This window comes from Colletotrichum fructicola (assembly GCF_000319635.2).
Source record: "Colletotrichum fructicola Nara gc5 chromosome Unknown KSG_Nara_v1_contig03, whole genome shotgun sequence".
NCBI lineage: Eukaryota > Fungi > Ascomycota > Sordariomycetes > Glomerellales > Glomerellaceae > Colletotrichum > Colletotrichum fructicola.
In genome coordinates, this window is record NW_027094053.1 from 2,531,427 (window position 1) to 2,545,983 (window position 14,557).

Genomic DNA, 14,557 nt, shown 5'->3' on the forward strand with positions numbered 1-14,557 from the left:
GCAGATGGGAAAATGCGGTTTCCAGACCGACGGCTAGGTAAGGTGGTAGGCAGGGACCACGGCGGCAACCAGGTCTGGCCACACCTTGGGGCAGGGAACACTGCCAGGAAGGTCTCTCCAGTGCAACTCGAAGCTGTCTGCTCTGCTGGGTCTGCACGCTGCAGAGTGTGAATGCACGGAGCAGCTCAAGCACCCTGGCTTAGGGTATGCAGATATGGGGGATGGCACAGCGGATTCGGCCTGGGATACTGTCATAAGTGGCGCCCGGGATCTTGCGCTAGCTTAGCGTCTCTCTCGCAGCGCACGGGCCCTGGAGGAATTCCCGCTTGCGAGCTGCGCTAGTTCCTCATGCAGTAGCGCACCTCGACGGTGGGTGACTGAGGGAGTTGGGGAGGTCGTATGTGTGAAAAATGGTGGTGTGTGGTGGACTTTTTCTTCCCCTTCCCTTCTCTTCGGTTCCTCAGTCATTGCTGCAGCTATCAAGTAACTGCAAGGCAAGGTCAAGGTCAAGGATGGTGCGGCCGGCTGTCGGTTCCTCGGACGGAGTAGGGCGAACTAGACGACGGCACGGCTCAAGCTACTCTTCACCTTTTTTTCTGCTCCCCTTCTGCCCCTTCTTGCCTCACGCCCGCTGACCACATCACACGCGCATCTGTCCAAGGATCTTCCAAAATCTAACGGGCAACTTGCGCCTGTCAACAGTCTAACCACGCCAATGCCGGCTGCCCGTGGTTGGTGATTATCTTCCGCCCCTCCAACATTGGACGATGAGTTGTTTTCCTGCGACACTCGAAGGGGCAATTGATTCCCACCGAAATCACCGGTGCTGGTGCTGGTGCTGGTGTTGGCGTCGGTGCTGAGCGTGCTTTTTGACATTGGCACATGCATTGCCATTGGCGATGTTGTCCAACTCTGACCAAGGCACTTTCTGCTCATGTCGAGTCATCAAGTTGTCTCGTCGTGGATCGCCAATGTCACCAGAGCAAGAACAGAACACCACAGCGGATGAATGCCGATTGTTCCACGCCAATGCCGGGCCTGGTCTGCTCTGCTCTGCCCTGCCCCTCGTCGTGCCCGGGTGTCACGATCTCACCGCAAGGATTACGGGCTCAAACCCAAGATTCTGCATGACACGGCCGACATGGACTGAGAAAAGACGACGAGGCTCCACGGATCATCAGTTTTGGAGTGGTCCAGACGGTCTTTCCCGCCAGTCTCTGGCGGCTCGTTTGGCTGCGAAATTGCTTACGCTGCGTGCCCCTGCCGCTGCTGCCCACTTGCCAAACGTTTCCTTGCTGTTTTCCCCAGTTCATGGCCCAATTCTGCCATGGACCCGGATGCTATTGGCTGGCACCTCCGACCACTTCAGATGGCTTGTTGGGCCACATCACCCCGTCCGGAGTCCTGAACGACCGCACTGTGTTGCTGCTCCAGTCAGTGTCGCCTGCAGCTTTGCTTAGCGTACGCCGCATCCTTGTATCCGAGTTCGTTAGTCATTGAGCCATCTCATTGGGCAACGCCCACAACTCCTCCGACTCGAATCAATCCCTCACCTCCGTCACCTCTTCTCCGCCACCACCAAAATATTCGTCTCCCACCTTCGACGCTCGTCTTTCAATGCGCTACTGCGACGCACCATGTGCACACTTCAGACGAGACCAGACGGCTGTCGCAAATCCACCGGGAGGATGGGAACTGTTCACGTCGCCTGACAGCGACCATTCCAATTTTCGTCACAATCTGCGAAACCAATGCCTGCTGTCACGTTTGCTCTGCCGTTGCAACAAGGGCGAGGAGCATCACCCCTCTGCACACCTCCAATTTCCCGTTTCAAGGACGGCCAGCCTCGAGCAGCCACCTTTCCTTGGAATCATCACCAACAAGATGCGGTGAGAAGGGGAGCCAAACGCATGACGATGTTGTGGAACCGTTCCAAGGTTCAGGTCACCCGCAGCGGATGGACGAGGGCTGAAGCGATCGGTGCAAACTGTAGGAGATCTCGAATCCAATATCAGCTAGGCTCCGGGCATGGTTCGAAAAGACGGAGAGCAGAGCAAATGCAACTGTGGGCGAGCGGCAGTGTCGACAAGGCCGGGGCAAAGACCGTGGACGGTGGACTGTGAACTTCGGACTAGCCCATCCATCCATCCATCCACTTTGCAGACCCCAGCGCCGCGCCGACGTCGGTCAGCCCCAGTCCTGGTCGTCGCATCTTGTCCTTGTTGACAGCCTGCACGCTCGCACTCCCTGCTGCTCTGCCCCTCGTCCTGCCCTCTCCGTTCTCTCTATCTGCATCTCTCCCGAGTACGGCCACCACCACACAAATCTTTGCGAGGTGGATGCGACGCGCCGCTATCAAATCTCCCGGACTGCAGCTTCTTCCAACGCCAACCGGCTGCAGTGCATCCTGCATCCGGCCATCCTGCAGTGAAACCAGCAGAGCAAGCAAGCAGTCGCCTCATTTCCATTCACGAGTGGCCTGCCGACAGATCAGATCACCAGGACTTGGGCCTGCTGCGTGAATATCTTCTCCGTCCTGGTCGCCTGCTAGATAATGCTGATCAACAGCACGCACAGCAGCACCGCCTCGGGCCTTATCTCACATCTCGCCCATCTCGTTCGACCGGCATGAAATTATGCTTTTCGCCCTCCCTCCTGGTCGACTCACGCACCACTTCTTAGCGCTGCCCGCAGCGGAGTGGAGACGGGAGACGGAGCGCCCACATGCAAAGCTGTCCCAGAATACCGTTTAGTTGCATCTACGGCTTATCCTCTTTTCTTTCCTCGGGAACACGCTCGCCGAACCTCCTCCATCCTTTTCCCAACACGAGTGCTGGGCCGACCATCCAACTCCACCGACTTTTTGGCCAACCTGTCCTCCCTCCCACCATAACGCCCTCACACCCATCTAGCGGACTCACGCCAACTGCGCATTCTCTCTTCCCGATTAAAACCATCTTCGCAGACAAGAACGTCGTCAAAACACCCCCCTTTCGTCGACGTTGAATCTGTTTCTCGCCGCCCCGCAGCTCCATCTGCAGGCATCATGTTCCGGCCGACCCCCATGACAGGGTTCTTTATGGGAACTTGCGCTAGTTCCCGTTTGGGATCCTTGGGGGGTGTGAAGCCCGTGGCGAGTGGGGTGGGTGGCACTCAGCCGCCAACGACACTCTTTGACTTGGCTCCTCCCGCACGTGTAGAAGAAAACACTTTTGGATCACCGCCTAACTAGCTAGTCAACAAAGACTCAAGCTGGCGGTTGCTCAAAGAAAGCCACGAAACATGTTTATTTTTGACTCTAAGCGACACGAGCGCGGCAAGCTTGCGCTCCAACGTCGTCTCTCGGTTGGCGCCGATCTTGTCGACGCCCGAACTACCAAGTGGTTTGTTGTCACCCAAAAGGTGTGTGCTGCGGCAATGCAAAATAGTCGCCACCTCCACGCAACCCATCCGCAATCAAATACCGACCGAATCAGAAATCCCGCAAGCTGCCGTTGGATTTGGCATTTCGAGATCAGTTTTTGATTCGGGACTAAGACGCCCTTCAACGGCCAAAGACAAGGGTGTGCCATGGTACCTGAAGTTGTGCTCCACCACCCCCGCGCACGCCATCCTGTAAGGCTCTGACGTTCTCGCGAACCCCCACGCCTTTACGTCGTCGCAAAGAGCCGCTTTCAACGTCGTCTCATGTTTCTTATTTAAGGTGCTTTGCGTCTTTTCTGGCGTTTCTGTGATATTCTATGTGATATATTCATCCTCCTTCGCAATCACAGTGCTCGGCGTCGCGTCTGTGGGCATCTTTATGTCAAGCGGACACCTGACTCGAAACATGGTATGCGAACCACTGCTTCTTAGTCGTGTGTTATCGGGTCGATCGGGAGCACGACTCCGCGCAAGCGCCGTTGCATGTCACCTCGTCCAATTTGCCACTGCTGGAACTTTTACTGCCAACCTAGTCCAGAAGAGCATGATCATCATCTGTTTTCGACCAAAGCACGGCAGCAAGCTTTTCCCTCTCACGCGGCCTCATAAGATACACAGGCTGTAGCATGCTTGACGATCTCTCCGGTGCTAACACCTAGTAGATAGCGTGGTGCAAGGTGCCATTGGACGTTGCCGATCGCTGTTCTTCCCATGCCGAAGCGTGTCGGTTCGGATTGCGCCGGTCCTAGAACCATATCTCTAGCGCCCAGGTATCGTGCGGTTGACGGAGCTGCATTTGAGATTGTGTGTGACGTGAGTTGTGTCGTATGACGTAGTTTATATGAGTTGTGTTACATCGCGGTAGTCGACGTCGAGGACGACGGACGAAGGAGCCGGCGTGGACGGGAAGTCGAACAAGAAGGCGGAAGGCAAAAGTGATGGGAATAATCATCGAAAACCCGTCTCCGGCTTATGAGATGCATGGTCAAATCTCCATTAATGCCTCATACTGGATCTAGGGTGTTGATGCAATTTGCTGTCCCAGTGCCCCATGTTGCTGGGCTTTTTACCCCAGGGGCCCGCCTGCTCACATGCAACTCCATTTATTGACTACCTGTAGGGTATTGCCCTTTTTACTCTGTGTTGCTTCTTGTGTTCTTCTTGATCTCTCAGGTACTGCTTCTGTTATTGCTTGTTTATGGCTTCGCCGACACTATGCAATTGCTCAGCTCTCCTGAGTCTGACATATTCTGCGGACGAAGCTCTAGCAGAGGCTCTTCATGCTAAGGCTGCAAATATGCTATTCCAATGCCGCTAGTTGGTTTGCGTAAAATGCAGCGAAATGCTTTGGTTACGGCGCTGTAAAGAAGACTGACATAAACTACATGCTGACCGCGGGGGTTACAGAACCCCTGGCAAGCCTTCCTCAGGTGACGTCGAGTGTTGCCTGATATGACCAGAAGCACTTTCACCGGCTTGCGGGGAACGATTGCCAGTTTTCTGGTTGGTTAGACAAGCTTTTTGGCAGTGAATAAGCAGATACGGCCACAGTATGACGCCAGAGATGGCGGAGAATGGCGACAGGAGGTGACCGGAACGTGAGGCTCCCGCAAATAAGATTATAGCAACCTATAGTTGGAAAGAGGGAGGCTTTCATTCGTCCCCTCACTCTCGTCTCTACCCCTTATTGGCCTTCTGTCTGCCTCTTACCAAAGCTGGGTTGCGCGGAAGACAGTTGTTTTATAGGCAAACACAGGAGAAACGAATGGCTGATACGCACCCAAGGTCCTGTGATAGTCAAGCAACAGCCGAAAGTCGTATGCTGCGATGTTTGGACATACCAACACGATGGCAACGCCCTGCTGCATGTTGCATCTCAGCACTGCATACGGCACTTACGCCGGGTATGGTACTGTTCGCAACCTCCAGGTGCGAAGCCACACGCATGTCGTCCTCGTCAGTCATTGCGCTCTCTTCTGCTGTCAGCTCATTTTTCGCCCCTTCTGAATTATGCTGTGTTTGCTATGAGAACAAAGCTGATAAACTTCCGAGGTTTGAGTCAACTGCAGAAATCGCCTTCAAACTTGTAGTGAAGCTGCCTTTCCGCGCCGTTGGCTGATTGTTACATCCCGGAGTACCTTAAGACAGCTCTTTTCATAATTTATTGAGACCTCCAGTGAGCCAATGGCTCTGTCACATGTCTTTTTTTCACTGCTCGACGGCTCGTCAAGTGGTATTCTAGTCAAGTGATGCTCAGAGAATCCAGATGCTACACTCCCGTCCCTCACTGCTATGTAACCAGCAGCAACCAACAGCCATCGCATAGCTTCATCCCATGAATCATTTTGAGAGACTTTTGAGGGCATCCTGTTTTATGAGACAAATGCGTTCTGTTATGAATCTTTCAATAAGCTCCTGGGCCTCCAAGGTCCTCCCACGAGGGCAAACACAACTATGACGACTTTTCTATCGACAAGTTGAGGAATTGCTAAAATAGACTCATGGCAAGCCAAAGGATCACTCAAACAGTTCTCGAATATCTGATATGTGAGTAAAGATGGGGACATGAGAATACACAAAAGGTTTGCTCATTACTTTTGAGGTGCGGCAATGGTTGATACCGACGTATTTCTCATCAGTTCTCGCTGAATATCGATGTTGCTCACTTACATTTACAGATAACGATAGTTTCAATTCATCTGACGCTTCTCGTACTGAGCGCGAAAGTAGTAATTCATACAACTTCTTTTTCCTCCAGTTCCTGCTGCTGCTACACATCTTCGTTGTGTAGCTCTTGAGATGAACCTTTTGCCATAGCTTTGAGTAGTCGCCGAATCGGGCTAAACAACCACCAGATCAGATAGTAGTCCTTAGCAGCCGTACGGTTTTCCTTCACCAAATCCGAGAACGGGTCCTTCAAGTCGTAGAGAACTTCTGTGCCATATTTCAACTCGTACCCAACACAACTCAAGCCATTAACAAATAACTTGAGCAGCAGCAGAAAAATGCAGCAAACTAGCACAATAATGCTCATCGGGAGCGTTCTGAGACAGTGGTATAAAAAACGAGCGAATACGGCCAACTTGTGAACACATATGGCCAAGTTGTGGGCACATGAAGCCACGATCCGTATCACGATTGAATCCCATCGTTCATATAGACGCGACCCATGCCAGGATTGTAGGATTGCTGGTAGCACCGATGGCAACAACGAGGAGGCGAGATAAGTTGTTAATGGGACGAGTATGAAAGACAGCAAAAAGGCTGGTGATTTTTGAACTTCTTGGCCATTGTTGTTGTCGTTCAGGAAAGGAAGTGCCCAGAATGTCTGTGTTTGGTCTTGTGAGTATATTTGTCCAGGGATTTGGAGGATGAATACCATACTGCTAAAAAGCCCAATGGAGTGTATAAAACAGTAACGATGGCGAAAACGTAAATGGCTTGGTTTAGGGACCTGGAGTCATTTGCCTCCCTCAAGGATGTTGCGTTGAAGATCTGAGAGCCATTAGCGAAGTGAACGATATAAAAACATGTAGACTTCTTGCTTACTCCGTCTTGAAGACGTCTCAGGCTGTCTACCTGTCGTTTGATTCGGTCCAAGATTCTTTGTGAGCTTTTGTCGGCTGCCAGTTTCCAGTTGTTGAGATTGATTCTTGATTCAGCGGACATAGATTCGGACGAATAGCAGTCATTGACACTTTCTTGTAGATTGTGAAGAGCGGTCATGGACTCCAAGACACAATCTTCCGCTATCTTCAAGAACTGGAGCGCTGAGAAGCACGTTTTTGTGCGGTCGAACTTGCGGTCAAAAATTGATTGTTCGCCCTGTGATTTCCAAATGTTGTCTATTTGAATTTCCTATGATTTGTCAGTTTACTCTTTGAAGGACTCAGAGTATTGAATGAATGCGAAAGATGACAAGTTAGGGAAGAATCATCTTCTATAGAAATGAATGTGCTTGGGTTCAAGGGATAAACAAATATTTCTTACGCTGAAGAAGGAAAATTCATCAAGCACGTCGAGAACCCGAGTCCATGCCGTTTCAGCAGTCTGGAACATGAGAATGATTCGAGCCAGAAAGTAGGTAAAGCCGCCAGGTTGTCCTGCGCAACTGAATGTGAGATCATGTTTCTGGTAAAAGAATTTATCCAGCCTTCTGTCATTCTTCTCAATTCTCGAGAGGTCGTCCGAAAGGGAAATTTCAAAGGACTCTGAGACTTCTGCGGAAAGTTGAGGTAGATCAACCGCCAGAACAAATCTCTCTTCAGCAAACTTTGGGCTATTCTCCCCACAAACTCTGATAGGCATTCTTGTTAATCGAACGCCTGCCGAATGAGATCTAGGTAGCTGACGTTGTGGCATATAGACGTTCCAATACCGCAGGCCGAACTCCACTGTGATTGCCTTTTCATCCGCCGCATGGTGCAGTCTTTTTATCATAATCCCATAGCTAGGCGCTTTATATGGGCCCATTAAATAGGCTCGGAGCAGACGTCTTAGTTGAAAGTCCAGTTCATTGTCCTCTGGTCGTGGATCTTCTTGTGGGTGTTGCTCTCGTGAGTGTCGAGGTCCTGAGCTGTGGTAAGACGCGTAAAGTACCATCGCCAGAGAAACAAAAGTTTCAAAGCTGATAGCTTTGTGATTTTCAGTCCTATGGTGAGCAGGGTTAGAAGTAAGTTTTGCAAATAGAGCTCCGAGCAATACCGTAGCGCAAATGCCCTTACGGGTTCTGAGCAGCTGCCTTCGTTCTGCGTGATTCGTTAGAAAGCCGAAACATTATTGGTCACATCAAAAAGCTCCTTACGTGTATCTCGGAACGCGTCAGGGTAGGAGGATAGCTAGTTTGCTGGAGACAACGCTGAATTTCGTCGATAACATGTTTTTTACAGGTTCCATTGTCATAGCGGTCCGACCAAATGCGACCAGACCTCCAGCTATCATAAATGTCAGCAACTAGATCAGGATCATCTGACTCAGCAGCTCACCATACCATTCTTGATCTGGGCATGATATCTCACAAAAAGACCAATGTGAAAGCGACTGAAGTATTGTAAATAATACCTGAAGGGTCGGTTTCAGTGGAGGCAGAGGCTCCGTTTCGCAGCTCTTCCTGATCGCGTCCTGCGGAGAGTCTGCGCACTCGGCTTTTGATGATGATTCAGTCACTCTCTCCTGTTGTGTGTTCGACATTGTCCCTGTTTCCGAAGCTGTGTCCATCTTGACCGGGACTTCGGCCGCCTGATACACAGCACCTTGGATCTCAACCGGTTTGTTGGAAGCTGTGATGATCGATGAAAATGTGGACGAAAAGAAAACACATCGGCCACAATTTTCCGCCATCAAGCTGCCTCGGCCGGGGTGGAAACTGGTTAAGATAAAAGTGAAAGCAACACAGCGCCAGATTCATGTTTCCGAGGCCTTCGTTTATGTGAGTTCAGAGGCATCATCGCCCGATTCCTTGCCTGATATGAATCGTGGCTGGAATGGGCCTCAATAGAGACTGCTAGCCAGGTAACACAGCATAAGCCATGCTCCGATTGTTTCAGACATTTTGATAATTTTCGTGGCGTGATAGGCGCCCTGCGTCGGCTTTCTGTGCACTTTTCGAACGCGTCGACGTGTACCAATCTTATGGTGCTCGTTCCTCTTGGCACTGCGGCTAAAATCGTAGGACACTGAGGTGGGCTGGGCCTTGCTGCAATGCTCGCTGGCACAATGTCTTGATGTTACTTGAGACACGCATGTAGCCCGCACTAAAGTGGTGGAAGAAGATATAAAACATGGTGAAAATCAATGATTGAGAGTTCTACGGGACGCGCGATTTGCATTTTTCGGTTATCGAAAACCGCGCCGCTGGGGCAATAAGGGGTAGGGAAAGTGAGGAGTGTAAGCCATCATATCTCTGCATTACTCATATCAGTTCACAACAACTTTGCCTAGCTATCTCTTGCCCATGAGTCTCACTCGAGTGGTCAGAGGGGAGGGGCTTGTCTCAGAAAACAGTACAAGGAGCACGTAGGCGTGGATGCCACTCGTTGCCTTATAGGTGAGACAAAGCGCGCTACGTGGATAAATCACATTTTGATGACAGTCAACAATAACGCAACGATGCCTCAAATTCACTGGGGCAGCTACATATCGCAAGAAGACGTATATGTCATGGCGCAATGATGTGTCTATAGTAATGATGTATGCCTCTGATGAAGACCTTGGGGCTTTCCATCTTGAGCGGCTAGAATGATCGAAGTTGCTCATATCTAGAGGGAAGGGAGTTCTTTGTATAGCAAAAGCAAGACACGAGAAATAAAAATTAGCCGTTAATTTTTGTCTATGTTCAAGGTCGATGCAGAATGCCTTGTTGGCGCGTGGATTGCTACATCATGCTTGTGTACTATCATCTGTGAAATACTCTTCATTTGGAAACTAACTAAGTTTATACGGACCTAGAAACTTTTCCATTACCTCAGAAAAACATCCTACCTGTAGCATATGAGATTACATAATATGTATCAACGCCACGTAGCACTCGATGGGGCAGATATAGATGTAAGCCACTACGAAGGGCAATCTGCGTTCCATCAAGATGAAGCCTTCAACCACTTTCGCATGAATGGCAGTAGAATTGTATGTGGACAACGTTTTGGTATTTTTGCTCGCGCTGTTTTTACCTTGTTAACAAGCTCTACAACACCCTCTGCACAGCCGTACGATCCCATGTATCCCCAACCTGAGTGACCATAATTATGAACTACCCAAGTTTGGTCATCCAATTTCTCTTCTTCAAGCCGCAAGCCCCCCTTTCTCCACGGGCGAAAACCAACTCCATGTCGGATAACGTCCAACCCTGCGATACCTTTTCCGCCGGCAATCTCTGGGCACAGATCCACAATGCGTTGCATGATGCGTAGTGCCGTGTTTGGGTCGGGCTGTGAGTTCCAGTTGCCAATGTCGTATGTGCCGCCCAGAATGGTACCGCCGCCAGCTGCTCTCTGCATCGCGTAAGTCTCCTCCCCGCTACCATCCAATGGGCTTGAGCACATCAACAGCGGCAAGTTCTTCGGCGTCTCGTTCCGTACAACCACGATTTGACCGCGGGACGGCGCCATTGTCGAATCTTCAACACCCCCAAGCTTCAAAGACCCAAGACCGGTTGCGTTTACAATGATGCTGGCTGTCCTGCCTGTGTGGCTGAGGAACTTTGCCTCGTTGATGTTTCTGAGGTTACCGCGCTTAACCACGACGCCATGTTTGAGGCATTGGCCAAGAAGCCAAGGAAGGTAGATGGCTGTGTTTATACAGACCCCCTGATACTGAAATCCGGAGTCGTATCCGGGAGCTAATTCAGAAGCATTGTTATCTCGGAAGTTGTTGAACATGGACTTGTACCATGGGTTCTGCTGGTAGAAATGATTCGAGAAGCCAGATGCGTCACGCGCCATGTCTATGTCTCGGCGAAGGATGTGTGTTGCTACGCGAATTGTTAATAACGATACAACACACTAACGTATACAAAGGTCAGTAACTTACTCTGAAAATGAATACCTGCCTCGGGATTCTCCTCTGTCAGCTTCTTGAGCGCTATCCAGGTTCGTCGTTCCCAGCGACTCCCTTCTTCTGGCGACAATCTACACAGATAACGCACTCATGTCAGAAAAACAACCGTTTCGGTGAGAAAGGAGTTTGCTCACGGGATAACGTTAGCCCCAGCCCAAGGCGAGGCATACTCAGCATCATAGTCGCCGGGCATATGCTTGCCGACCACGGTTACGCTGTTGCCCTCCTTGGCCAGCAATAGTGCGGAGGTGAGGCCAATCACACCAGCGCTGGATGATAGTTCTTGTCAGTACCAATATCCTTGGGGTTCTGTGCAGGCCGGTCTGGAGATTTACCCAATGACAACTATAGTATTGGACATTATAGAAAGTAGCGGCAGCGAGTATTCAACGTGAGATTTTGCGTACTCCGAAACCCTGCTTTGATACGCGATCGATTTGAGTGTTGTCGTTCCATGGTTTGCCATCCCGCGTGGAGTTGTATTTCTAGTTCAAACCTACTCTTAGTCATTGATATTGGAGAGCCTATCCCATCAGTAACGGCCTATCGTTTAATCGGCCAAACACGCGAGCAAGTCACGCAAGTGGATTACCGTTATCGACAGCGAAGGGGTCAGATGACAGGGCGTGGAAGGTATCTGCCTGCTGTCGCGGAGGCCTTCCTGGTTTGGTATCCGCAGGAGGCTAGTAGAATGCGGGGGATCAAGTGGCATGCAAAGCCCCTGCTTGATCTACTCCAGCCGGTGGCGGGGCTCCTCAAAGCCAAGGGCGGTTGAGGAGCTCCGCCCCCGCAAATGGCGGATTTGCGGATTTTCTGCTGCGTGGAGTGAGTTGAGCGTATTGGGCGTGTTGAGCGTGAACGCAGACCCCCATATGATTCTGAAGCTATGTACAGCAGTTACATTCTTCGCGGGGAGGTAAGGTCTCAAAATCGGGCCAATTGAACAAGAGTGAGTCTTGGATCCTAGCTACACCGTTCTCGATATTCCCGAGACAGGTCAAGAGATCAATCGCTTTGGCGTAAATGGGGAAAGGTGCTCAATGGCATAGCCCGCAGAGGCGGCACTGGCTGTCGAAACAGCAAGTCTTGTGTGAATTAAACAACAGGATTTGAGAAGACTCGATGCAAAAAAAAAAAAAAAAAAAAAAAAAAAAAAAAAAAAAGGGAATTTTCCACCTGCTTGAGACAATTTAGTACGATTGCGACGTATTCAGACGCCGCAAACTTGTCCACATATATCTGATAATGAGGCGAGCTTTCAGTCTCTCCGTGAAACATTTGGCAAGGCAAATGAGAATTGATTTAGGAAGAACAAAATTTGGGAATTAGGAAGCTCTTCACTTCTAGCTAGAGTTGGAATTGTCCGCACACGACCAAGCAGACGAACCTCCATCAGCTTTGTAAGAATCGACAATGCCCACAACGGCGCCATACGTGCCAGCGATCATCATAAAGGTACCAGCCACTATTACAAAGACACTCCAAGCAACCATAAGACGCCAGCGTATAGTAGGGTTCTCTTTACGAGCCCAGTTGTCGTAGAGCCACATACATCCCATAGGCTGAAATGATAGCAGCGTGCCAAAGAGCGCTCCGGAAAGAGAGACAATGCCGTTGAAGACGGGGATTGCACTCGCGAGGATATAAGCAAGGAGGCAAACACCAACGTTGCAGCCTAGCCATGTGGCCCAATGCACAAATGAGTTGGATGCGAGGTGCTTCGAATTGCGCAGAAAGCGGACGAACAGATATTTGCTCGATACCTTTGATCTCAGTTAGCAGAAAATTCTCTGCCAGAGTGCAGGGGGAACATTTACATGGGCAAGAAGCACACCGCTGACAAGCAGTCCGGGGAACGCAATACCATACGAAACCTTCTTAATAGTCACACCGGCAGATCCAAGAGCAGGCGAGGCAACATAAGATCCACAATAGTAGTACACGACGATACCAACAGTCAGGAATATGATGGTAACGACTGTTTGGCAAAGTGCTAATGCCCGGGGATAGAGATGAGGGTCTCTCATCTCAGATACGATGGGAAAGAAGGCACCTGTGCCGGCATACGCAAAAATGAGCGTAGACACGGCTGAGACGGCCTCGGAAAAGCTTGGGTTGCCAAATAGTCTGTAGTCGGATTCCCAATGGACATCTTTGGGAGCATTTGGGGGCTGGTCTTGGAAGCTCACGGCGATGGTCACGGTTAACACTGTGAAGTCTGTCAGTGAACTTGCGAATAGGCGGCCAAACGTGAGACAAACTGACCTGCAGTAATGATGCAAACGACGCCAACTATCGCGAGCCAGGTGATGCGGCCGAGGGTGCGAATGCTCGCTAAGATGAAGATCAGAACAAATGCGACGGCGACGAAGACGGCGGTGCAAGCGCCGTGGTCCGAGAGGGCGTTAAGACTGATCGAAAGACTCAGCATCGCTGAGCCAGCCGTCATCACGTATTCTAAACACTGTCAGTCCCAACATTTCGACCGAGACTCATCTCTGAAAATACTCACGGCCCATAAACGCAACAGCGAACAGTTCTTTTCCGATACGACCAAACATCAGCTGCCCGGCGTCATCGACGCCATAAACACTGCGATGGTTGACTTTGAACACTCCCACGATGTAGTTCGACCAAGTAGTGATGCCAGCAACGGTGCAGAGGATAATCGCGCCGGGGATCAGTCCCAAAGTGTCAAAGACGGCCGGGAATGACAAGACACCAAGACCAATCTGAGTTTTCATCATCAAGCACGAAGTTCCAAACCATCCAACCTATGAATGTGTCAGTAGGTTGAGATACTGAGGAGGGAGAGAATGATGTTTACATCACGGTAATTTGGCCCGTCCTTGGACATGTCTCCAAAGACGGCGTCATGTTCTCTGTCTGTCAGCGTTTCACCCACGCGCAAATCTTCAGGATTGCCGTTGATGTCGGCCGACGATTTCTTCACGTCCTTCGTCATGTTGTCAAAAGATTCACACTAACAAAACTCCAGATTGATGAGTATCGATGGCGGACGCAATGAACGTAGAGCAACCCCAAGACGTCTCATTAGTTCTTTTATAAAGGACCCTTGGCCGCAGTCTACCTGTTTTCGGTACCTGAGACAGCCAGGCAAGGGAGCTCGTGGAGAACTGCCAGTTTTGTTGTGATGACCAGCTACCCCGGATTTTGAGATAAGTCACTAGGCAGGGGGGCTTGCTTCGCGGTCTCCGCCACATTCACGTACCCCGCGCGCTCCGCCCTACTGTCAAAAGACCGCGGCCATCGGCGGTGGATGTATCTCCTCGGGATGTTGCGTTCCACAGCTGGCTTGCCTGGTCCTCGGGTGGTGCCGCCACGAAGCATCCGTACGGCGATAAAATGACATCGCTCACCGGCCTGCTATGGCTTTCAGACCTTATTGGTCGTTATCACATCCCACATCCCGAGCGGTTTTGTCAGACGATGACTAGATTGCCTGATGCCAAAGAGTGTCGGATGGCCTACGTCAAGAGCGGTGTTGGTCTGTGGTCCCAGCCAGATTGTCCAGCTATGACACTTGCGTTCATAAGCCTGTCTATCATGCTACTCCATT

General features: G+C 50.6%; 2 protein-coding genes across 2 annotated transcripts; both read right to left on the reverse strand.

Moving 5' to 3' along the window:
- Positions 1-10,203: 10,203 nt before the first annotated feature.
- On the reverse strand, positions 10,204-11,338 carry OXDA-2 (D-amino-acid oxidase; the record flags this gene model as incomplete). Its single annotated transcript, XM_066151456.1, has 5 exons — positions 10,204-10,220; positions 10,277-10,891; positions 10,951-11,048; positions 11,112-11,246; positions 11,313-11,338. The coding sequence occupies 5 exons, from the start codon at positions 11,336-11,338 to the stop codon at positions 10,204-10,206; spliced, it is 891 nt and encodes a 296-aa protein (XP_066009149.1).
- A 982-nt stretch (positions 11,339-12,320) lies between these two features.
- Positions 12,321-13,942, reverse strand: mtr-10 (N amino acid transport system protein; the record flags this gene model as incomplete). Its single annotated transcript, XM_032035041.1, has 5 exons — positions 12,321-12,740; positions 12,795-13,186; positions 13,243-13,434; positions 13,490-13,751; positions 13,805-13,942. The coding sequence occupies 5 exons, from the start codon at positions 13,940-13,942 to the stop codon at positions 12,321-12,323; spliced, it is 1,404 nt and encodes a 467-aa protein (XP_031886170.1).
- Positions 13,943-14,557: the final 615 nt, after the last annotated feature.